The sequence below is a fragment of the Pongo abelii genome, chromosome 10 (assembly GCF_028885655.2).
Source record: "Pongo abelii isolate AG06213 chromosome 10, NHGRI_mPonAbe1-v2.0_pri, whole genome shotgun sequence".
Lineage (NCBI taxonomy): Eukaryota > Metazoa > Chordata > Mammalia > Primates > Hominidae > Pongo > Pongo abelii.
The window spans coordinates 117,949,266-117,974,731 of NC_071995.2; the positions used below are offsets into that span (position 1 = coordinate 117,949,266).

Genomic DNA, 25,466 nt, shown 5'->3' on the forward strand with positions numbered 1-25,466 from the left:
TAAGATTCCATTCCCACCAACTATAACATCAGGAAATTAGTCCAAAGCATCTCAAAAGCACTTTCTAACTTTTTGAAACAATGTTCTCTTTGGCCAATTCATTACCGCTTTTATTGATTCATTGAAAAAATATTGCCTGACGTTCACTAAGCAGCAGGCTCTGGGGCAGAAAGACACAGTCTTGCTCGCAGGGAGCTCATAGTCCAATTTGATAGAAGACAATTAAATGACAGCAACATATTATTAAGAGTTGCTGGCAAGGGAGCAAAGGCATACCACATCCTAGAGAAGGGGATAGATCTTCCCAAAGCTTGCTCCCTACTCTACCTTCTCCATCTCCTCAATGTTGATGCCGTCCTTGCAGTTGCTCAGGCTCAAAACCTTGGAGTCATCCTTGACTCCTCCTCCTGTCTTATTCTATTACTTCTCACATTTAGCCAGCAGTAAATCATGTCAGTACTACTTTCAAAATTTGTTAGAATCAGACCACATCTTATCCCCCACTCCATTGCTACTACACTGATTGGAGCTTGGACTATTGCAACCATTTCCCCATCTCTGCTCTTTTCTCCCTTCAGCCTTGTGTCCCTCAACCACTAGAGTGATCATTCTCAAAGGTAATCCAGACCCTATCACTCCTGTTCTAAAGACTCTTCTCCCATCTCAGCTACAGAGAGCCCCAAAGATCTTCTCATGACCTGATCTCTGATCTCACCTCTTGCCATTCTAGCCCTTGCTTGCTGTTCCTTATTATTATTATTATTACTATTGTTATAGACAGAGTCTCATTCTGTCACCCAGGCTGGAGTGCAGTGGCACGATCTCAGCTCACTGCAACCTCTGCTTCCTGGGTTCAAGCGATTCTCCCGCCTCAGCCTCCTGAGTAGCTGGGATTATAGACGTGCACCACCACACCAGCTAATTCTTTTATTTTTAGTAGAGACAGGGTTCTGCCATATTGGCCAGGCTGGTCTCAAACTCCTCATCGCAAGTTATCCACTTGCTTCGGCCTCCCAAAGTGCTGGGATTACAGGCATGAGCGACTGTGCCCGGCAGCTCTTCCTTATAATATGTTAACAATTTTTGAACTTGCTATTCCTTCTGCCTAGGGCACACTTCTCACTTCCAGCAGATACCTGTGTAGAAGCTATATGTAACTGTGTAACAAATTATTCCAAATCTTTTGGCTGAAAGCAACAACAAGCAGTTATTATGCTTCATAGTTTCTGTGACTCAGGAATTTGGCTGAGTGGTTCTAACTCATCATCTCTCATGAAGCTGTGGTCAGATGTCAACCAGGTTTGCAGTCTCATCATAAGGCTTGACTGGAGCTGAAGAATCCACTTCCAAGGTGGCGCACTCATAGGGCTAACAAGTTGGTGCTGACTGTTGGCAGGAGGCCTCAGTTCGTCCTCACATAGGCCTCTCCATATGGCTGCTTGAGTGTCCTCACAACATGGCTTCCACCAGAGTCATCAACCCAAGAGAGGAAGGCAGAAGCTACCTTTTGTGACCAAGTCTTAAAGATCATACATTATTACTTCTACTACATTCTTTTCATTAAATGTGAGTCACTAAGCCCATCTGATATTCAAAGGGAGATAAATTAAGTTCCATCTTTTGATCTTTTGATGACAAGAATGTCAAAGAATCTAAGAACACATTCTAAACCACCCTAACTTTAAGATTAGTCCTGAATCCTTCAAGTCTCCACTCCCTTGTTACTCCTCAGGAAGGACTTCTCTGATTATTATATACAAAGTAGCAGCTACTCCTCCCATTTCTTAGCTCTGTATGCTGCTTTAGTCACACCAAAATTTATTACCATTCAGCTGAAAATGGTGGCTCACACCTGTAATCCCAGCACTTTGGGAGGCCAAGTCAGGAGGATTGCTTGAGCCCAGGAGTTCAAGACCAGTTTGAACAATACAGTGGGACCCTGTCTCTACAAAAAAAAAAAAAAAAAAAAAAAAAATCTGGGTGTGGTGGTGTGTGCCTGTGGTCCCAGCTACTTGGGAGGTTGAGGTCAGAGGATCACTTGAGCCAGGGAGTTCAAGGCTGCAGTGAGCTGTGATTGTGTCACTGTACTCCATCCTGGACAACACAGTGAGACTGTCTCAAAAAAAAAAAATGTGTTACCATTCAACAAGCCCTATTTTCACTTGCTTATGTATCTATTCCTCCATCTAGAATGTAAACATTCCGTCATCACAGGAGACATCTCTGTCTTGTTCACTGTGTCTCCACACCTAAAACTGACCTGGATATAATGTAGGCACTCTGTAAATTGAAGTTAATGAATACAGGTTACCCTAGGCCAGGACAAGTATGGGAAGAGGCAAGCCTTGCTGGGTGTTAGACAGAAAATAGAAGCTTTGTTGTCAGACAGCAGACAGGGCAGCATTCCTCAGAGATAAATGGGCAGAAGTAAAGGCATGGAAAGGTAACCCCCATAGCAGGGAGGTTTAGGGAAAACTGAGGCTGAGCAGGATGGAAGGGAGTTCTGGAAGCACAGAGTTGGCAGTGAGAAGGGCTGAGAAGCCCTATTTAGAATCTCCATCCCTCCAAGGCTTGCAGTATCTACCAGCTCTGCTTCTAAAGATGCACTCATAAGTGGCTGACAGAGATGGATGTGTTTTGCTGCCCTTCCTTCAATATTGACCGGGCTTGACTTGCTCTCTTAGAAGCCCTAAGGAGCAGGGGGCTTATCAGATGCATTCATCCTGAGTCATAAAACCAATCTGGATGCACGGATGCAGGAGCCTGGTGCATGAGACATGCTAATGCCTTTGATTAATGCTTGACATGGGGTCTGAAGGCAGGGTGAGCAGGGAGGGATGCTCTCTGCGTGTCACCAAATACGCCTGTGACTCTCAAACTCCTGACTCTTCCTAGTTAAGAGCCAGGAACTTGAGTGACAGTCTCTTCAAAAGCTGAGTAACCAGGCAACCTTTTTGCCCTCTCAGGAACTCCCATAAAGAGGGGGGACTCATAGGCGACTCCTCAGTATTCTCTGCAGCCTGTGTCAGTGGCAGAATTGGGGGCTTCAGGATTGCAGGCCTTCATGGGAACTGCTGTCCCAAGTGGATGGCTCATACCAATTAAGGACATCAGATTGGAGATTTGGTTTACAAGGAAGTAAAACCAAAGAAAACTGACATTTTTGAGACTTTCTGCTTGTATATTTTATCTCATTTTATCTTCACAATAGCTCAGAAATACATGTATTGATACTATTCACTATTTTATAACTGAAGAAACTGCAACTCAGAGATGTTGTGACTGGTCCCAGATACTATAGCTACTAAATAGTTAAGACTATTTGAATCTACATATATGTAGTCCATACAGAAATAAGGCAGAGAAATGGAATAGAAATGGCAAAGGGGGATTTACACTAATCCTATCATGCTTTGGCCTCCCATTATGTCTTGAGAATGGAAATGAAATGCTGGTTTCCGCATCTCTCTGTGATTTAGTCCAAATAGAATAACTATGCTGCTGTGACAAATAAACCTACATCAAAGTGGTTTAACCTAATTTCAGTTATTTCTCTCTTGCAAAGTCTGATGTGGTGAAGGCATCTTTCCTCCATCAAATAGTTTCACCTTTCAGAATGTGTGGACTCTAAAGTCACGATGACAGAGGAAGGGGGAGCTGGAGAAGGTACACGGATCTTGATTGCCTTGAACTGGAAATTACCTGTGTTCCCTCCTGCTTAGAGACCATTGGCCAAAGATAATCTCATGGGCTCAACCTAACTGTAAGGGAAGCTGGGAAATACTAGGAATTCTATGAATATTTAATGAACATTAAGTGTCTCTGTATATTCTAACACTTTTGTGTCCTTATTTCTTCCTCTGTAGGACAGAGCCCCAGAATAGCCCCGTTGTCCCAGCTCAGGATGGACCCTCAGAAAAGCTGGGTCAGCACCTGGCCACCGAGCCCTTGGGCACCAACAGCTGGGAGAGAGACAAGACCTGTCGGGAACTGGGTGCCACCAGAGGACACAGGTGAGATCCAATGGAGACGTCCAAGTTGAAGATACAGAAATAAAGTCTGCCTCTCTGGCCATGGCTCGCCTCTCTCTTATGCAAGTTCCTCTTTCAAACCCTTAAATCAGGGGTTAGTAAATATTTACCATAGAGGAACAAATCATAAATATTTTAAGTTTGTAGACCCAGTGGTTTCTGTCACAACTACTCAACTCTGCCATTGCAGTGCAAAAACAGCCATAGGCATTATGCAAACAAAAAGCATATCTGTGTTCCAATAAAATTGTATTTATAAAAGCAGAAGGCAGGCTAAATTGGCCCACTGGCTGCAGTTCAGCAAGCCCTACCTTAAATGATAGGGTTCCTTTCCATTTTAATGGCTCTATGAGCCACTGACTCCCAAATCATAGTTTCAGCCCAGACCTGTCTCAGGAGTTTCAGGTCTCTGTATTTTTTCTTTTACTCAGTTATTTAACCAGTACTTTTTGAGCACCCACTGTGTGATGGGCACTGTACTAGCATACATATGCAGAGAGCACTGTATACACATACTCCATAAAAATACTGTATACTCAGCATTTTACTGAAGCTGGGGGAGGTAAAGTGAGTTCCCCAGAATATGACAGCCAGTAAGTGGCAGAGTGAAGTTTTGAACTCCAGTCTCTCTGATCTTAAATCCTATACTAAAACCCACTCCATTATCCTATGGATGCTACTGAAAAACAAAAAAAAATTATCCCCTGCCTCCTATTTTCATCATATGCTTATAAAGTCTGGCCCATCTTTGGCCTCTGGGAAATCTATTTCTAGAAGATGTGATCACTGAATTTTGGAGAAGTGGCTTGGGAAACTGGAGTCATTTTTTTTCTTTTTAATTTTTATTTCATTATTATTTTTTAACTTTTATTTTAGGTTTGGGGCTACATGTGAATGTTTGTTGTGTAGGTAAACACGTGTCATAGGGATTTGTTGTATATATTATTTTATCACCCAAGTATCAAACCCATTACCCAATAGTTATCTTTTCTGCTCCTCTCCCTCCATCCACCCTCTCTCGTCAAGTTGTTTCCTTCTTTGTGTTCATAAATTCTTATAAGTAGGAGTTAAGTGGAGTAATTTTCAAAAATGAAGTCTACCCCACCACCTAGGCTGCCCTCTCAGCTACAGGCTTTAGTTACGCTGCAATTTCAAAGAGAGAGAAACAGTTAAGCCCTATCAACTTGGAGAAGTGAAGTTCAACCTCATGTCTGGAGAGTTCTCCCCAGGAAACAGGAAGAAAGTTGTTTCCATGACAGGCAGAGGGAGATAAAGAGAGAAGCGAGAAGGAAGGGAATTTCCCTACTTTTAAAACATTGGGCCAGGCATGCTGGCTCACGCCTGTAATCCCAACACTTTGGAAGGCTGAGGTGGGAGGATCACTTGAGGTCAGGAGTTGGAGACCAGCCTGGCCAACATGGTGAAACCCCTGTCTCTGCTAAAAATACAAAAATTAGCCAGGTGTGGTGGTGCACACCTGTAATCCCAGCACTCTGGAGGCTGAGGCAGAAGAATTGCTTGTACCCAGGAGGAGGAGGTTGCAGTTAGCCGAGATCGCACCACTGCACTCCAGCCTGGGTGACAGAGTGAGACTCCGTCTCAAAATAAAAAATAAAAAATATTGTCTCCTAGATGGAATTTGAGTGTACAAATCTCGACCCTGTCACTTATGAACTGAGCAACCTTGGGCAAGTTTCTTTTCCTCCATGGGCCTCAGTGTTCACAGCTGTAAAATGGGAATGTTGAGATGTAATTCTCAAGGTCAGGATGAGGATTAAGTTAGACTAGGCATGTACAGATCGTGGCAGTGAGACTAGAGCAGAGGAAATCCTAAGATATGTTAGTGAGAGTTTCATGAAGCCAGAAGAGAAGATTCTGGTCATGAAAATCTGAAAAAATGATGCCATGTCATACAGCATCTCTATTGTAGAGGTGTTGTACTCTAGTGTACAGCATCTGGGCCTCTCACTCCCTTCTATCTGTGACTGACCCTCTGATGTGACAAAACCACAATAATGATGATAATAATAATAACAGTGATAATAAAAGTAATCATAATTATATTAGATATTTATTATTTAATAATTAATTATAATTATAATAACAGAAATCCCTTATACTGTCCTCTTACTCTATGCCAGACCAGGGCACATTACCTAAGTCAGCTCCTTTATTCCTGGAAGGAAACTTAGGACACAGGTACCATGTTTCTTCCCATCTTGTTGATAATCAAGATGAGACTCAGACAGGTCTCTGAGCCCTGTTGGAAGTAAGAGAGCTAGATTTTAAATCTAAGTTTGTCAGCTTCTGGACCAGCATTCCTTACTGCTGCATACTTTACTGCATATGTAACCTCTGCATATGTAACCACTGTGTTGGAACCACTGCATACTTAACCACTGCTTTTTAAAAAAATTTTTTTTATTATACTTTAAGTTCTAGGGTACATGTGCACAACATGCAGGTTTGTTACATATGTATACATGTGCCATGTTGGTGTGCTACACCCATTAACTCGTCATTTACATTAGGCATATCTCCTAATGCAATCCCTCCCCCCTCCCCCCACCCCCACAACAGACCCCAGTGTGTGATGTTCCCCATCCTGTGTCCAAGTGTTCTCATTGTTCAATTCCCACCTATGAGTGAGAACATGCGGTGTTTGGTTTTCTGTCCTTGCAATAGTTTGTTCAGAATGATGGTTTCCAGCTTCATCCATGTCCTTACAAAGGACATGAACTCATCCTTTTTCATGGCTGCATAGTATTCCATGGTGTATATGTGCCACATTTTCCTAATCCAGTCTATCATTGATGGACATTTGAGTTGGTTCCAAGTCTTTGCTATTGTGAATATTGCCGCAATAAACATACATGTGCATGTGTCTTTATAGCAGCATGATTTATAATCCTTTGGTTATACACCCAGTAATGGGATGGCTGCGTCAAATGGTATTTCTAGTTTTAGATCCTTGAGGAATCATCACACTGTCTTCCACAATGGATGAACTAGTTTACAGTCCCACCAACAGTGTAAAAGTGTTCCTATTTCTCCACATCCTCTCCAGCATCTGTTGTTTCCTGACTTCTTAATGATTGCCATTCTAACTGGTGTGAGATGGTATCTCATTGTGGTTTTGATTTGCATTTCTCTGATGGCCTGTGATGATGAGCATTTTTTCATGTGTCTGTTGGCTGCATAAATGTCTTCTTTTGAGAAGTGTCTGTTCATATCTTTTGCCCGCTTTTTGATGGGGTTGTTTGATTTTTTCCTGTAAATTTGTTTAAGTTCTTTGTAGATTCTGGATATTAGCCCTTTGTCAGATAGGTAGATTGTAAAAATTTTCTCCCATTCTGTATGTTGCCTGTTCACTCTGATGGTAGTTTCTTTTGCTGTGCAGAAGCTCTTTAGTTTAATTAGATCCCATTTGTCAATTTTGGCTTTTGTTGTCATTGCTTTTGGTGTTTTAGTCATGAAGTCCTTGCCCATGCCTATGTCCTGAATGGTATTGCCTACGTTCTTTATGGTTTTAAGTCTAACATTTAAGTCTTTAATCCATCTTGAATTAATTTTTGTATAAGGTGTAAGGAAGGGATCCAGTTTCAGCTTTCTACATATGGCTAGCCAGTTTTCCCAGCACCACTTATTAAATAGGGAATCCATTCCCCATTTCTTGTTTTTGTCAGGTTTGTCAAAGATCAGATTGTTGTAGATATGCAGCGTTATTTCTGAGGGCTCTGTTCTGTTCCATTGGTCTATATCCCTGTTTTGGTACCAGTACCATGCTGTTTTGGTTACTGTAGCCTTGTAGTATAGTTTGAAGTCAGGTAGCGTGATGCCTCTAGCTTTGTTCTTTTGGCTTAGGATTGTCTTGGCAACACGGGCTCTTTTTTGGTTCCATATGAACTTTAAAGTAGTTTTTTCCAATTCTGTGGAGAAAGTCATTGGTAGCTTGATGGGGATGGCATTGAATCTATAAACTACCTTGGGCAGTATGGCCATTTTCATGATATTGATTCTTCCTATCCATGAGCATGGAATGTTCTTCCATTTGTTTGTGTCCTCTTTTATTTCGTTGAGCAGTGTTTTGTAGTTCTCCTTGAAGAGGTCCTTCACATCCCTTGTAAGTTGGATTCCTAGATATTTTATTCTCTTTGAAGCAATTGTGAATGGGAGTTCATTCATGATTTGGCCCTCTGTTTGTCTGTTATTGTTGTGTAAGAATGCTTGTGATTTTTGCACATTGATTTTGTATCCCGAGACTTTGCTGAACTTGCTTATCAGCTTAAGGAGATTTTGAGCTGAGACAATGGGGTTTTATAAATAGACAATCATGTCATCTGCAAACAGGGACATTTTGATTTCCTCTTTTCCTTATTGAATACCCTTTCTTTCTTTCTCCTGCCTGATTGCCCTGGCCAGAACTTGCAACAGTATGTTGAATAGGAGTGGTGAGAGAGGGCATCCCTGTCTTGTGCCAGTTTTCAAAGGGAATGCTTCCAGTTTTTGCCCATTCAGTATAATATTGGCTGTGGGTTTGTCATAAATAGCTCTCATTATTTTGAGATATGTCCCATCCATACCTAGTTTATTGAGAGTTTTTAGCATGAAGGGTGGTTGAATTTTGTCAAAGGTCTTTTCTGCATCTATTGAGATAATCATGTGGTTTTTGTCTTTTGTTCTGTTTATATGATGGATTACATTTATTGATTTTCTTATGTTGAACCAGCCTTGCATCCCAGGGATGAAGCCAACTTGATCATGGTGGATAAGCTTTATGATGTGCTGCTGGATTTAAAATAATGGTTTGCCAGTATTTTATTGAGGATTTTCGTATCAATGTTCATCAGGGATATTGGGTCTAAAATTCTCTTTTTTTGTTGTGTCTCTGCCAGGCTTTGGTATCAGGATGATGCTGGCCTCATAAAATGAGTTAGGGAGGATTCCCTCTTTTTCTATTGATTGGAATAGTTTCAGAAGGAATGGTACCAGCTCCTCCTTGTACCTCTAGTAGAATTTGGCTGTGAATCCATCTGGTCCTGGACTTTTTTTGGTTGCTAGGTTATTAATTATTGCCTCAATTTCAGATCCTGTTATTGGTCTATTTAGGGATTCAACTTCTTCTTGGTTTAGTCTTGGGAGGGTCTATGTGTCCAGGAATTTATCCATTTCTTCTAGATTTTCTAGTTTATTTGTGTGGAGTGTTTATAGTATTCTCTGATGGTAGTTTGTATTTCTGTGGGATCAGTGGTGATATCCCCTTTATCATTTTTTATTGCGTGTATTTGATTCTTCTTTCTTTTCTTCTATATTAGTCTTGCTAGTGGTCTATCAATTTTGTTGATCTTTTCAAAAAACCAGCTCCTGGGTTCATTGATTTTTTTGAAGGGTTTTTTGTGTATCTCCTTCAGTTCTGCTCTGATCTTAGTTATTTCTTGCCTTCTCCTAGCTTTTGAATGTGTTTGCTCTTGCTTCTCTAGTTCTTTTAATTGTGATGTTAGGGTGTCAATTTTAGATCTTTCCTGCTTTCTATTGTGGGCATTTAGTACTATAAATTTCCCTCTACACACTGCTTTAAATGTGTCCCAGAGATTCCAGTATGTTGTGTCTTTGTTCTCATCAGTTTCAAAGAACATCTTTATTTCTGCCTTCATTTCGTTATGTACCCAGTAGTCATTCAGGAGCAGGTTGTTCAGTTTCCATGTAGTTGTGCAGTTTTGAGTGTGTCTCTTAATCCTGAGTTCTAATTTGATTGCACTGTGGTCTGAGAGACAGTTTGCTGTGATTTCTGTTCTTTTACATTTGCTGAGGAGTGCTTTACTTCCAACTATGTGGTCAATTTTGGAATAAGTGCGATGTGGTGCTGAGAAGAATGTATATTCTCTTGATTTGGGGTGGAGAGTTCTGTAGATGTCTATTAGGTCTGCTTGGTGCAGAGCTGAGTTCAATTCCTGGATATCCTTGTTAACTTTCTGTCTCATTGATCTGTCTAATGTTGACAGTGGGGTGTTATAGTCTCCCATTATTATTGTGTGGGAGTCTAAGTCTCATTGTATGTCTCTAAGGACTTGCTTTTTGAATCTGGGTGCTCCTGTATTGGGTGCATATATACTTAGGATAGTTAGCTCTTCTTGTTGAATTGATCCCTTTACCATTATGTAATGGCCTTCTTTGTCTTTTTTGATCTTTGTTGGTTTAGAGTCTGTTTTATCAGAGACTAGGATTGCAACCCCTGCTTTTTTTTTGTTTTCCATTTGCTTGGTAGATCTTCCTCCATCCCTTTATTTTGAGCCTATGTGTGTCTCTGCAGGTGAGATGGGTCTCTTGAATACAGCACATTGATGGGTCTTGACTCTTTATCCAATTTGCCAGTCTGTGTCTTTTAATTGGAGCATTTAGCCCATTTACATTTTAAGGTTAATATTGCTATGTGTGAATTTGATCCTGTCATTATGATGTTAGCTGGTTATTTTGCTCATTAGTTGATGCAGTTTCTTCCTAGCATCGACAGTCTTTACAATTTGGCATGTTTTTGCAGTGGCTGGTACCAGTTGTTCCTTTTCATGTTTAGTGCTTCCTTCAGGAGCTCTTGTAAGGCAGGCCTGGTGGTGACAAAGTCTCTCAGCATTTGCTTGTATGTAGAGGATTTTATTTCTCCTTCACTTATGAAGCCTAGTTTGGCTGGATATGAAATTCTGGGTTGAAAATTCTTTTCTTTAAGAATGTTGAATATTGGTCCCCACTCTCTTCTGGCTTGTAGAGTTTCTGCCGAGAGATCAGCTGTTAGTCTGATGGGCTTCCCTTTGCGGGTAACCCGACCTTTCTCTCTGGCTGCCCTTAACATTTTTTCCTTCATTTCAACTTTGGTGAATCTGACAGTTATGTGTCTTGGAGTTGTTCTTCTCGAGGAGTATCTTTGTGGCATTCTCTGTATTTCCTGAATTTGAATGTTGGCCTGCCTTGCTAGGTTGGGGAAGTTCTGGATAATATCCTGAAGAGTGTTTTCCAACTTGGTTCCATTCTCCCTGTCACTTTCAGGTACACCAATCAGACATAGATTTGGTCTTTTCACATAGTCCCATATTTCTTGGAGGCTTTGTTCATTTCTTTTTACTCTTTTTTCTCTAAACTTCTCTTCTCACTTCATTTCATTCATTTGATCTTCAATCACTGATACCCCTTCTTCCACTTGATTGGATTGGCTACTGAAGCTTGTGCATGCATCATGTAGTTCACGTGCCATGGTTTTCAGCTCTATCAGGTCATTTAAGGTCTTCTCTACACTGTTTATTCTAGTTAGCCATTCGTCTAATCTTTTTTCAAGGTTTTTAGCTTCTTTATGATGGGTTCAAACATCCTCCTTTAGTGCAGAGAAGTTTGTAATCACCGATCATCTGAAGGCTTCTTCCCTCAACTCGTCAAAGTCATTCTCCGTCCAGCTTTGTTCCATTGTTGGCAAGGAGCTGCATTCCCTTGGAGGAGAAGAGGCACTCTGATTTTTAGAATTTTAGCTTTTCTGCTCTGGTTTCTCCCCATCTTTGTGGTTTTATCAACCTGTGGTCTTTGATGATGGTGATGTACAGATGGGGTTTTGGTGTGGATGTCCTTTCTGTTTGTTAGTTTTCCTTCTAACAGTCAGGACCCTCAGCTGCAGGTCTGTTGGAGTTTGCTGGAGGTCCACTCCAGACACTGTTTGCCTGAGTATCACCAGTGGAGGCTGCAGAACAGCAAATATCGCAGAATGGCAAATGTTGCTGCCTGATCCTTCCTCTGGAAGCTTCGTCTCAGAGGGGTACCTGGCCATATGAGGTGTCAGTCAGCCCCTACTGGGAGGTGCCTCCCAGTTAGGCTACTTGGGGGTCAGGGACCCACTTGAGGAGGCAGTCTGTCCGTTCGCAGATCTCAAACTCTGTGCTGGGAGAACCACTACTCTCTTCAAAACTGTCAGACAGGGACGTTTAAGTCTGCAGAAGTTTCTGCTGCCTTTTGTTCAGCTATGCCCTGCCCTCAGAGGTGGAGTCTACAGAGGAAGGCAGGCCTCCTTGAGCTGCAGTGGGCTCCACCTAGTTTGAGCTTCCTGACCACTTTGTTTACCTACTCAAGCCTCAGCAATGGCGGATGCCCCTCCCCCAGCCTCGCTGCTGCCTTGCAGTTCAATCTCAGACTGCTGTGCTTGCAGTGAGTGAGGCTCCGTGGGCATGGGACCCTCCAAGCCACATGCGGGATATAATCTCCTGGTGTGCCATTTGCTAAGACCATTGGAGAGGTGCAATATTAGGGTGGGAGTGTTCCGATTTTCCAGGTACCCTCTGTCACGGCTTCCCTTGGCTAGGAAAGGGAATTCCCTGACCCCTTGCACTTCCCAGGTGAGGTGATGCCCCGCCCTGCTTTGGCTCATGCTCCATGGGCTGCACCCACTGTCTGACAAGCCCCTGTGAGATGAACCCAGTACCTTAGTTGGAAATGCAGAAATCACCCGTCTTCTGCATCACTCACGCTGGGAGCTGTAGACTGGAGCGCTTCCTATTCGGCCATCTTGGAACCTCCTCACCACTGCATATTTAATTGATGCATGTTTAACTACTGTGTACATAGCTGCTGAGCACTTAACCACTGAATAGTTAACCTCTGCTACTTCCCCAAGGTGTGCTTAACTACCACTTGTTTAACCACTACAGACTTAACTGCTGCACATGTAACCACTGCATACTCAACTGATACTTATTGAACTGTCATATATTTCATCACTGTATTTAGCCATGCATATGTAACTACAGCATACACAAGCATTATGTACTTAACCCCTGCACCTGTAACCAGGGTATACTTAACAACTGTTCTGCTCCCTCCTGACCCTCTCTGATGGTACATGTAGAACTAGTGTAGGGAAAAATAGGGGGTAGAAGAAATGTAGACCTACCTGGGTAAAGGCGTTTGGGATTTATTGAGGGAGTTGATGATCCCCATCTCACACACCTCAAATGTCTCCAAATTCAAGGGCTTTCTGAGTTTTACCCCATTACTTAAATGCAAATCAAGGATGAATTTCTCAAATCATCCTTCCCCGGGACCCTGGGATTCCAGAAGTTATAGCTGACTGAAACAATAGGCTCTTTCCTCATTTTGTAAGACACACTCTAAAAGATTTTTTTTTTCTCTCAAGTTTTTCTCCTTTCATTTTTTCCCCACTCAAATTCCCAGTAGCTGTTGGACTGGGAAGTGTTTCTATGAAACAAGATGATTTAACAAGAAGCTCAATTATTTCATTCGTTTGTTCTCTCTTTTGGTCACTCAGCAAATATTGATTAGGCTTTTGCCCTGTGACAAGCACTCTTTAAGGAAATAATTTGGTGGCCAGGCACCGTGGCTCATGCCTGTAATCCCAGCACTGCGGGAGGCCAAAGCAGGTGGATCACCTGGGGTCAGGAGTTCGAGAGTAGCCTGGCCAACATGGTGAAACCCTGTCTCTACTTTAAAAATACAAAAATTAGCCTGGCTTGGTGGCGGAAGCCTGTAGTCCCAGCTACTAGAAAGGCTGAGGCAGGAGAATCGCTTGAATCCAGGAGATGGAGGTTGCAGTGAGCTGAGATCATGCCACTGCACTCCAGCCTAGGCAAGAGAGTGAAACTCTGTCTCAAAAAAAAAAAAAAAAAAAAAGAATTTGGAAGTAGCCCATCCTGTTCACACAAGCATCCTGTTTGCTTCCTGGACATGCATACTGTGCCTTGTGCTTTATAACATATAAGTGTAGTTAAGTAGTTAGGTACTTAATTCCTGTGATACTTATTTTTAACCTACTAAAAGGGACCCTCTTAGAAATGCAAATCAAAACCACAATGAGATGCCATCTCACGCCAGTCAGAATGGCAATTATTAAAAAGTCAAGAAACAACAGATGCTGGCAAGGTTGTACAGAAATAGGAATGCTTTTACACTATTAGTGGGAATGTAAATTAGTTCAACCATTGTGGAAGATGGTGGTTCCTCAAAGACCTAGAACCAGAAATACCATTTGACCCAGCAATCCCATTACTGGGTATATACCCAAAGGAATATATGTCATTCTATTATAAAGATGCATGCATGCATATGTTCATTGCAGCACTGTTCACAATAGCAAAGACATGAAATGAACCCAAATGCCCATCAATGATAGGCTGGATAAAGAAAATGTGGTACACATATACCATGGAATACTATGCAGTATTCCATACTATGAACAAGATCATGTCCTTTGTAGGCACAAGGATGAAGCTGGAAGCTATTATCCTCTGCAAACCAATGCAAGAACAGAAAACCAAACACTGCATGATCTCACTTATAAGTGGGAGGTAAACATTGAGAACACATGGACACAGGAAGGGGAACATCACACACTGGGGCCTGTTGGGGGAGAGTGGAGGCTGAGGAAGAGCATTAGGGAAAACAGCAAATGCATGCTGGGCTTAATGCCTAGGTGATGGGTTGATAGGTGCAGCAAACCACCATGGCACTCATTTATCTATGTAACAAACCTGCACATCCTGCAAATGTAGCCCGGAATGTACAAATTTAAAATTAAAATTAAAAAAAAAACATAGCACATCAAAAGTTCCACATTCAGGAAAGCAAATTAGTAGAAAAGCTCAATAAGATAAATAGTCTCTCTTCCAGCTGTTTCAATAAAATGACATCTGATAATTTTTAAAAAGTGGCTCTCTTGAAAATATTATAAATACAGCTATGTGATTCTTATTTGCTGGAGATAGAGACCCTGACATATATTCTAACCATTTTGTCATTCTTTCTACTAATCACAATGATCCAGATTCTTAAAATGGAATTAAATACAGCAGTACTTTATGATATTCTATAAAAAGTTGGGTAATTTCCAGATGATTGGCCACACCAACAAGTTTGAGAAGGCAGCTGGTTTTGTGGGGAAAATCTCAGGGTAGGAATCACACAAGCCTTGATTCAAATCCTAGCCTGGACACATTCTAATTGTCTAGCCATCAGCAAGCTAATTAACCTTTCTGAGCCTCAAGACAGTAAAAGTCATACCATTCTCAAAGTGTTTGTATCCTAATATATAAAAAACTTGGCACATAACAAGCACATAAATGCTAGTTGTGTCACTGCTAAAATAATGACAATAATATTAGTAGTAAGATTATGTTTTCCCCGTGAGGTTCCACTAGGTTGGCATGTTCCAATTCCCAAGCAGTTTTTCATCTAAAACCATCTTCCTTTGCCATGGGATAGTGTTTTTAAAAAAATCCCTGGAGCCTGCCCCAATTATAAAAGAAGATAACTTGACTTCATTTAACTGCAGCCTCAGCATTTGAATTTAATTGAACAGGAAATAATTATTCTTGAAGAGTGGAGGTTTTTGAGGATCTGCGAGGCAATATAAGATACGTATCTCGTTACATTAGACCTTGGCAAATATACTTTTAATAATCAGCTGCTACTTAACATACCTTCCGCCTCCTATTAAATTTCCAGCAGGAACTACGGACACGATATATTGGGGAGGGAGGGGGCTGAACGGCTGATGAATTATTTAAAAAGTGATTTATTTACCAAGGCAAGCCATTTGCAAATTCAATAATAAATCTATTAAGGAGTAGTTAACCTCTATAACTCTGTTTTTAATAATCAGTTGGTGTTTGGGTAACATACAACGTCTGTCTCATTAGTTCGGCATTAAGTCCTTATTTAGTACTTAGTCTGAAGTGTGACCCAATCAGCCATGAGGTGGTAATGAGGCACTGGCTATGGGTCCTTGATCATCCAAGGACCTGGGTCCTTCCCTGGCTGCACCAGCTCTGGTTGGGGAGTTGGGGAACCATGAGTTATCTAATGCTCCTCTCTTTGCTCCTCACAGTGCCTCTCATGACAAAGACTTGACACCACCACCTTCCTCCAGGGGAAAGAAGAAAAAGAAGAAATCCACTCGGAAGAAGAGAAGGAGGTAAGAGCACCAAGAGGGAGATAAAACCTGTAGGATGCAGGCAGGGACAAAATATGGGTTTCAAAGTCAGACAGTGGCTCCCTCTTGGGTTCAAATCCCCTCTCTGATGCTTAACTAGCTGTGTGACCTTGGGCAAGTCACTTTACATCTCTGTTCCTGTTTTTATTATACTTCTCCAAAATGGTGATAATATCTACCTTTTGAGATTTCATGAAAATTACATGAAAAATTAATGTGGAAGCGGCTGTCACAGTACCTGGCACATAGTAAATGACTAATTAATAGGAAGCATAGTCTTTTTTTTTTTTTTGAGACGGAGTCTCGCTCTGTCACCCAGGCTGGAGGGCACTGGCATGATCTTGGCTCACTGCAAGCTCCGCCTCCCGGGTTCACTCCATTCTCCTGCCTCAGCCTCCCGAGTAGCTGCGACTATAAGCGCCCGCCACCATGCCTGGCTAATTTTTTTGTATTTTTAGTAGAGAGAGGATTTCACTGTGTTAGCCAGGATGAGCTTGATCTCCTGAGCTTGTGATCCGCCTGCCTTGGCCTTCCAAAGTGCTGGGATTACAAGCGTGAACCACCGCGCCTGGCCGGAAGCATAGTCTTTAGCATGAATATTGAATTTTTTTTGAGAGCTTACTAGATGCAGAGGACTACACTAGGCACTGTGATCTTCATTATCTCTTTTATCCCTGACCATTGTCTACCAGGAAAGCATTATTATCCCCATTTTAGAGATGAGAAAATAAAGGCTCACAGAGGGAGTGACAGGATCTACAGGGGCTTGATGCCAGGTCCTCAGTTGGTTCTACTACACCCACCTAGCTAGTTAAATGTCTAGGATAATAGGTGGGTTTTGGAGGAGGGGGGTGGTGTTTGTTTGCCAGCTATTGACTCTTTGGTATCTTATGCATTTTTTCTATGTCCAATTCCTCTAAAATTTTTTTATATTTAAAATGATTTCCAGATTTGCTTGTAGGCTGCCACTAACTAGACTAGAAGCATCTCTAATGTGCCAACTCCAGAGGGGCAGGCTTAACCCTTAAGGCTGCCAACTGAGAATCACAGCAAACTTCTGAGGCAGTATTTATAGAAACCTGTAGGGGGCAGCAGAGAGCAGCATCTGATGACGGGCTTCAACTCCAGGTTTTCTGGAACCTTGTTTCACAGACACCCCTTAGCCTCATTCTAAAAGGACAGGCTCAAAGAGGAGCCAGGGGAAAATATGGGTGAAGACTCTGAGTCCTAGCCATTGTAGGGTAGAAGATGAAATTGGGGCAAGTGCTTTGGATTTCCTAATTTGGGGGGTGGGCCAGAGAATACTCTAAAAAAGGAAACCTCAGATATTAAGATTCACTAATTGACTCATTCATCCAATGAATGTTCACTGAGCATGTGTCTGGGGACAAATGTTATGATTCCTTGAAGGCTGAATTGTTTCTCAGCCATTCCCTTCTGCAGACATGTTTTGTTTGACCTGCAAAGTGATTTGACTTTTTTTTTAATTGGTGGTCAACATTTCCAAATTGGGAGATTTCATACGAAAATGTGGAGTTTTGGAGGCTCCTTTAGAAAAGGCAGGTGCTGTAGAAGCCCAGACCTGCATTCCTACACAGGATCTTCGGCTAATCTGAGAAGCAGACCCCCCTCCAGCCAGAACCTCTCTGGTTTGGTTCCCCACAGTCCCCACTACTCCCTACTGTCTTCCACCCAGCCTGCTTCATCCATTCATGTACCTGAGAGGTCTCTGTTAGCATTAAATTTGTAACCTCTCATCTGTTTCAACCCTGGTCTTTTGTCAGCAGGGAAATAAGAGACTTAGAGATGAGCCTTGAGATGCCCAAGGTGGCTCTGCGAGTTGGTAGTAGAGTCAAGATTGGAACTTAGGTCACCTGAGCCTCAGTCTTGAGTCATCAGCATGGACTCAGAGTAGCTCTGTTTCTCAGGTAACACTTTGATGGCACTATCCATGCAGCCGCAGCCTGGCAAGATGTCCTTCAGGGGCTCAGTCTTACGAGAGAGACAAAGGATGGGGCAAAGGAGAAACCCTGAGACTTTGAGAGGAGGGTTGCAGCTTGAAGGGAGAACAACAGACAGAAGGAAGCCTTTCCAGCTTGACCAGGCAGGCAGCTGTGAGGTGCTATGGTGACTGAGAGCAAAAACCAGTGGGATCCCAGCTCATCTACTTCCTAGCTGTGTGTCTTTGGGCTGGTCACTTCACCTCTCTGAACTTCATTTTCTTTGTCTGAAAAGGGAGGGTAGCAATTGTATCTACCTAAGAAGTGTGTGGAAGGATTGAATGAGATAATGCTTACAAAACACAAGGTAATGGTTTACATTAACTTGTTAAAAATTAAAAGCAAATGAAAAGTAAAATTAAATTTGTGAGTAATTAAAAATTGCTTACAAATGCAAGCTAGTATCAGCATGGATATTATCCTTGATGTGTGTTCCTGCAAGAGCTAAAACCTTGTATAAGGACTGGGCAAGGTTCTTTTTGAAACCAACCGTGGCCTTTAAGAGCCTCCTTCTGAAGTGTGTCTTCTTGGCCCTGGCAGGTCCTCATCCTATAGCCCATCGCCTGCCAAGAAAAAGAAGAAGAAAGGTTCCAAGAAACATAAGCGACGCAGGTATTGTCCTTTTTCTCTGCAAACAAGACCTCCCCAGGTGGGGTGGGGAGGACAGTTGATGGCACCAAAAGGTCATCTTGAAGCATATCATGTCATTTACGTAAAATAATTATCTACGTCTTTTTACATATTTGTGTCTTGTGTAAGCTGGGACTGTGGCTGCGAAGACTAGAGGTCCACACGTGCTAACTGAGGCCAGAGGAGGACTTGATTATAAAGAAGCAGGAGTGACTCAGGGATCAGCCAGGCCTGAGCAAGGGGCTGGAACAAGGACTGGAAAGCTGATAGGACCCACTTGGGACCTGAAGTGCCCACTGTCTCCTGGTCCCCATGAGGGACATGGCTGCACCCTGCCCCATCTCTCCATGTTGCAGGCCAAGTTATAAGGAGACACTGAATCTCTCTGTTTTGTTCCTTGTTCCAAATTCCCAAGGAAAGGCCCCTCTTGTCAGTCCATTGCATGCTAGAGAATGAGATCATGTTGAAAAACACAGCTGTGCTGAGATTGCCCATGCTGGTGCATGAGGATGCAGGGACGGTAGTTACAGCACATTATGAACTGGGCCCATGTTCCTGGTGTTCACTGTGCACACACACACACACACACAGGTGTATGTTTACAGGGGAAGGAAAAGACTAAAAGGATACTGTAGTCCTGGCACTTTGGGAGACCAAGGCGGGCAGATCACGAGGTCAGGAGGTCGAGACCATCCCGGCCAACATGGTGAAACCCAGTCTCTACTAAAAATACAAAAATTAGCCGGGTGTGGTGGCATGTACCTGTAATCCCAGCTATTTGGGAGGCTGAAGCAGGAGAATCACTTGAACCGGGTAGTCAGAGGTTGCAGTGAGCCGAGATCACTCCACGGCACTCCAGCCTGGCGGCAGAGTGAGACTCTGTCTAAAAAACAAACAAACAAACAAGGATATACAACAGAGGGCTCAGGTTTGTGGTTTATGGCCCAAACCAACATTTTATAATTGGAAGATTCTGCAATACAGAAATTCAGTTTTCTAGTTCCTCTGTAGAGTCAGAAGGTCTGTCTTCTCTGGGCTTATTTTCCCACGAGCAGCCATCCCCTGGAGCTAAGGAGTTGCCATGCATTTAGACAGAGTGGGTACCTGTGCTCCAGTTGGCCTTAGGACCTGTCCAGCCTGCTCTGCCCACTTACAAAGCCTGCTTGGCCCCTGGAGGCAGAAAGTTTGAAGCTCCCTATACAAGTTATTTGCTATAGTGAGCTGCAGATAGTGGGAAAAGAGTGATTTATATTTTACTTTTGCTTATCCATATCATCCAATTTTCCTACATCAATTGTAGATTACTTGTGCAATTAACAACAGAATGAATGAGAGGTAAGAGGTTGTTTGGGGTTTCCCCCTGTATCTCAAGTCCAGTTCAAAGTTGCACCAGTGTGGCTTTTCCCAATCCAGGGATGTGACCACATCTCAGTGCTGGTTGCTAGAATGGCCTCAAACTCAGTTTGCTCTCACTGGTTGTGTCAACCACCTGCCCAGACTTCCTGACTGATGTTATCTGAGTTTGTGTTTACTATAAGGCATGGGCAAACTAATTAGTGAAATGTTGTTAATTTGGTGTCAGAAATCTTTCCCATCATAGAGTCCTTTGTAGCAGCAATGGCCCACACTTATGATTCTAGACGGCCACCTTATCTCCTTCCTTTGCTGAGCAGCTCCTCCCAATTTGGGGGTTCACTGGGGGAAGAGAGAACAACTTTCCCATATTTGGGCTCTGGAAGCCAGGGGGCTTCTCACTCACAGGTTCATTCTCATGAGAAAGACACTGACAGACAGTCAGAAACAGGCTTTTCCTGCCTGGTCAGCCCAGGTCTTAGAGCTTTACAGAGTAAGGGGTTCATATGAGGGAGATGATTAGGAGGGGAAATTCTGTTGCTGTTCCTTCCCAAACCCTGACCTCCCGAGCACCATCCTACTCCTGGTCCAGCCTCTCCAAGCTCTTGAAATGTTTGGTTAATAATAGCTGACACTTTTGGAGATGGGACCTAGGGGTAGCGAAAGCACTGAGATTTTTGTTTTGTTTTTTTTTTGTCTCTCCTCAGCAAGGCTTCCGAGTTTTTAAAAATTTTTCATTTTTCTAGCTAATGCATGCTGCGCTTAATACCTAGGTGATGGGTCGATAGGTGCAGCAAACCACCATGGCACACATATACATGTAACAAACCAGTACATCCTGCATATGTACCCCAGAACTTAGAATAAAAATTAAAATTAAAAAAATTATTTTTCACATCTATTTATTGAACACCCATCTGAGTCCCAGAAAAGAAACCAAAACCCAGTCCCTGCCCTCCAATTTCTCACATTCTAGTGGGGAAAATCGGTCATTCTAATATGGAGAAGTCTGTACCCTGACGATGATAAGCTCAGAGGCTCACCCAGAGCTTGGGGGAGTAGACGGGAGGCACCCAACCAGCCTGAGGGACTCAGAAAATGTTACAAGGCGAAGACGGCCTCCAACTGGAGCACTGAAGAATGAGAAGAAGCTACATGGGTGATGCTGTTTGAGCAACTTAATCAACTTCTCTGATCGTCAGTGTCTTTGTAAAATGGTTGTTAATAGTGCTCCACAGGGCTTGGGGAAGATTGAATGAGACTGTGTGTGACAGGTGCTAAGTACAGAAACTGGCACACAGTAAGAGTTCCACATGTGGAAGCTGGCTGTCTCATGATGATGACGGTGATGATGAGGATGAGGAGGAGGAGGAATGGACAACAAGGGAGAGAGAAGATGAGATGGAGAATGGAGGAGGGGAAAGGCAGAAGACTCTCTCTTACATTTTCCTCATCCAGCCTCATCCAGGACAGATTTACTGACATTTTGGGGGGAACATTGAAGTACTGGTAGGCTTTGATCTGGAAATTCTGAATCAAACCAGTGTCTCCCATACAATTTTCATAGTCTCTGAAATCTAAGAGAGGAGGAGGATTAGTTAGGTGTCCTGACCCCCTGTAGCGTGATCACAAACACACTGATACCTTCATACCAGGAAAAAAAAACTTTCAAACTCACTTATATTTACTTTCTCCCCTCCCTCCCTTCCTTCTCCCTCCCTCCCTTTCTTCCTTCCTCCTTTCTTTCCTTCTCTCCCTCTCTCCATCTCTCTCTCTCTCCCTCTCTCTCTCTGCCTTTTTTTCTTTCATTTTTTTTCATTTTTTTTCTTTCTTTCTTTTCAGGTCATTCTCCAAGAAGAGAAGGCACAGGTAAGACTCTTGTTCTCTAACTGAATGTTCAACTTTCTGCTTTCTCAGCCAGCTTTGGGCAGCTTCTAGGTCAGCCCTCAGTTTCTATCTGTGCTCTTAGGCATGACCCCTTTGTCTTCCTGGGCCTCAGTTTCCTCCAAAATGAAGGTCTGGGCTGCTTTTTCTGAGCGTTCCAAGCCAGCTTTTGACTCCATCAGGCCAGGTGGTTGCTCTTGGACCAGCCCTATCAATGTCTCGACCCCAGAATGTCTTGTTACCCCTGCCGCTGGTTGGAATCTTGAACTGGGGCACATAGGGAAACATCAGTCCTATCACGCCACCAAAACCTTCCCAGATCTGGCCAAGGAACAGGGCCAAGTCCTCGTATACTGGACACATCAGGTGAACACAAATAGTTATTACTTATGGGGTCCTCACTCCAAACTGGATCCTGAGCTAAGTCTGTTCCATGTATAGATGTATTTAATGCTCATTAATCCCTACCACAACCTTGCACAGTGGATATGTTTATTGTTCCCATTTTACAGATGAGGAAACTGAGATTAAGAGAGAACGTAACAGGAATGCCCACAGATAGAACCAGAAGGTATCGGAGCCGAAATTCAAAACCAAATCTGTAGACAGAGGATAAGGAGAGTGACGATGGCTTCTTAAATAACAATAACCACATCTACAGCAATTTGCAAAATGCAAAGCCCTGTCATTTATTCACTTAATAAGTAGATATTGGTTGCCAATGTCATCTGTCCACTCAGCTCTGCAGCTTGAGTAATGGCCCCATTTCACGGTTGAAGAAACCAGGTTTTAGAGGGACGGGTAACTACCCTGATGTCACACAGCAGCTAAGAAGCAGAGGTGGATCTTGGGTCCAGTTGAATTTGGATCTGTCAGCAAGGTCCTGGGCTCTCCCACTGCCTGGGGTGAGTCTCAACATGAAGATAGATCCTGTGGCTAGCTTCAAGGTGCATGAAAATGTTGGCAGTGAATTTTCCAGTCTGAGGCAATGATCGGTGTCCATTCCAAAACTGCCTGGATCTCACACTGTGTGTTAAGCATTTTAACTACTTGTTTATCTTTAACTAGAATTTTGCATCTTTCAATTAATTGACCATTTCTTGTTTAGCTCCTCTAGCCCAAAAAGCAAAAAAAGAGATGAGAAGAGGCACAAGAAACAGTAAGTAGATGCTACCTGGAATGCACTCATCAGTTTGAGGAGTTGGGGCATTTGGCTTCTTAAAAGCCAGAGTCTTAGAGTTGCAATAAACAGGGAAAGGGAGGAGAAGGTGAGCAGGTGAGAGGAAGGCAGGAAGGCAGGAAGGAAGGAAGGCAGGCAGGAAGGAAGGAAGGAAGGAAGGCAGGAAGGAAGGAAGGGGAGAGGGAGGGACAGAAAGGCATAACTGCGTGTGTTGTAGGTTTAGTTATGTATGAGTGCACCGGGTCGTGTGTATATGATGTGTATGTGTATGCACGCTTGTTTATGTTGCATGAAAGGGTGAATGTGTATGCCTGGCGTGTCCCTTGTGAGTATACCTTGTGTGTATATTTATACATAGTTTGTATATATCTAGTGTGTGCATTGTAGATGTCTGTACATTTTTACATTTTTGTACACTGTGTGTACAAATGTATACAATATGGGAACATTGTGTGGTCTATATTTGTGCCTACACCAATGCATTTGTGTGTCTGTGCTTGTGTGAGCATGAACGTGAATGGCATACACAGGGCACACTAAATTCTATGCACTGTGTGTGTGCACTGTGTAAGTACCTGTGTATATTTTGTGCACAGGGGTTGTATGGTGGTTTTTACCTGTGCATGGGTGGTCATGGGGGTGTGATCACATGGGTGCACGTGTGTGAGCATGTGTATGAATTCATGTGCTGACTGTTGGATTTACAGTGTGGAGATGTCAGTGAAGCTCCTAGCTCCAGTCTTGGGGCCCCAGCTGTTTCACAGTTTATAGCTGGTAGTAGAAATTCAAATCAGCCACTGCTGCCTGTGGAGTTCAGTTCCCAGCCAAATTAAAAGTAAATTTGGTTACAACCTACCTACTTTATATCCTGCAAGTGTTAGTGCGTGTGTTTTCCAATCAACTAATATTTTATCTCCTGCCAAGAAGCTTCTAAAGAGAGGATCAAAGACAATAAGATGAGAGGTAGTTGACTGCCAAGGAGGAAAAAGAGGAGGCAGGGATGCAGAGGGAGGGTGCCCAGCTTTGCTGCCCTAAACGGTCTTTTCACCCAAGGTCAGGACAAAGGAGGGCATTTCAGCCACCACCACAGAGGCCTGGGGAATGCTCCAGAAGAAAGCAGTAGAGCCTTGAGTTAGCTGATCGAAGAACTTCCTTATCAAATTTGTTCAGCTCAAGTCAAGAGACAATTATTGGCCACATGTATTGAATGTGCTTTCACACTACGCACAGATAGAGTACACGTTCTCAGCAATCTCGGTGTCACTTGACCAGTGGGGCCCCAGGGTAGGCAGCCACAGAGCCAGGGGGTAGGCCCAGACCTCAACAGCGCTAGGAAGGACCATCACTGAGATAAGGACTGCCTGCGTAAGGGCAGCAAGGTGGCCACCCTCCCCGGTAGCAAGAGCTGGATGAGCCCCAGAAATTGCTAACAGGGTATCAGAAAGCTTGTGCAAGCCAAAAGACAAGAGGCAAGAGAGAAAAAACAAGAAGAATAAGGCTAGGAATCTTGAGGATTCAAGATAAACGATGGCTTATTCTTACCAAGTCCACGGTCAGGGCTGCTTCCAGGCAAGTGGCTGCTGGAGTGAGTTGGCCTCCTTTCATTCAACATCCCTTAATGAGGCCCTACTATGTGACTGGCCTTGTGCTGGGCCCAAGGACACAGATGAGCCAGACACTGTCCTGGCCTTGAAGAGCTCACAGGAGCCAGATGCAGGGCTGGTCACAGCATAGCAGATGAAACCCTGGGCATTCTGGGAACACAGGCACTGGGAAAAGGGCTTGGTGGTCTCCCGCCGGAGGCAGCGTCTAAGCCGCAGGTGAGGATGGGAAGTAACCATTCTAGGCTGCAAGTTAAGCAGGTGGTTTAAACGCTCTGTGCCTCAGTTTCTTCATCTGTAAGATGGGAATAATAAGAGAACCTACTTCATAGGTTGTTATGAAGAATAGATGAATCCCTTTAAGAAAAATGCTTAGAATACAGTGCCTGGCATGAAGTATATATTAGACGTGGATTACCTGTCATCATCACCATTGTTGTCATTATCATCCCTAAGACATCATGAACTGGGAAATGTGTGAGCCAGCATACACACAGTTCAGAGCTGCTTTAGCCCACCAGGCCAGGGCAGTAGAAGACAAGCAGTGAGGCCAGAGAACTAGGGAAGAGCTAGCTCCTGAAGCTGCCTGAGGTTCAGGATCAGAGTTTGGACTCGATATGAGAGCAATGGGAAAGTGTTAAGCAGGGAAGGGATATAGTCTGATGATTACGTTGAAGAATCCCTGAGTCCTTTGTTGAGATAACCAAGTTACCTCCCAACAGAATCATCTCTAACTCCCGCTGGCTTTCACGTTTGGCCCAAACCATTGACATCCTTTATATATCCTCAATTACCACTGCTGCTGCCACTACT

At 43.2% G+C, this 25,466-nt stretch overlaps 1 protein-coding gene and 1 long non-coding RNA gene across 2 annotated transcripts in view; one reads left to right on the forward strand and one right to left on the reverse strand.

Annotated features, from left to right (window-relative positions):
- Window positions 1-25,466, forward strand: part of SRRM4 (serine/arginine repetitive matrix 4) — a 182,802-nt gene that overhangs the window by 118,238 nt on the left and 39,098 nt on the right. The window contains exons 2-6 of the mRNA XM_024256814.3: window positions 3,867-4,013; window positions 15,901-15,987; window positions 18,546-18,617; window positions 21,831-21,857; window positions 22,981-23,031. Coding sequence (XP_024112582.1) covers window positions 3,867-4,013; window positions 15,901-15,987; window positions 18,546-18,617; window positions 21,831-21,857; window positions 22,981-23,031 — 384 coding nt within the window. The remainder of the gene's footprint in view (window positions 1-3,866; window positions 4,014-15,900; window positions 15,988-18,545; window positions 18,618-21,830; window positions 21,858-22,980; window positions 23,032-25,466) is intronic.
- On the reverse strand, window positions 18,373-21,671 carry LOC129049253 (uncharacterized). Its single transcript, XR_008512190.1, has 3 exons — window positions 21,432-21,671; window positions 19,398-19,518; window positions 18,373-18,568 (listed from the first exon to the last, which is right to left on the reverse strand). It is a non-coding gene; the product is annotated as an uncharacterized LOC129049253 (long non-coding RNA).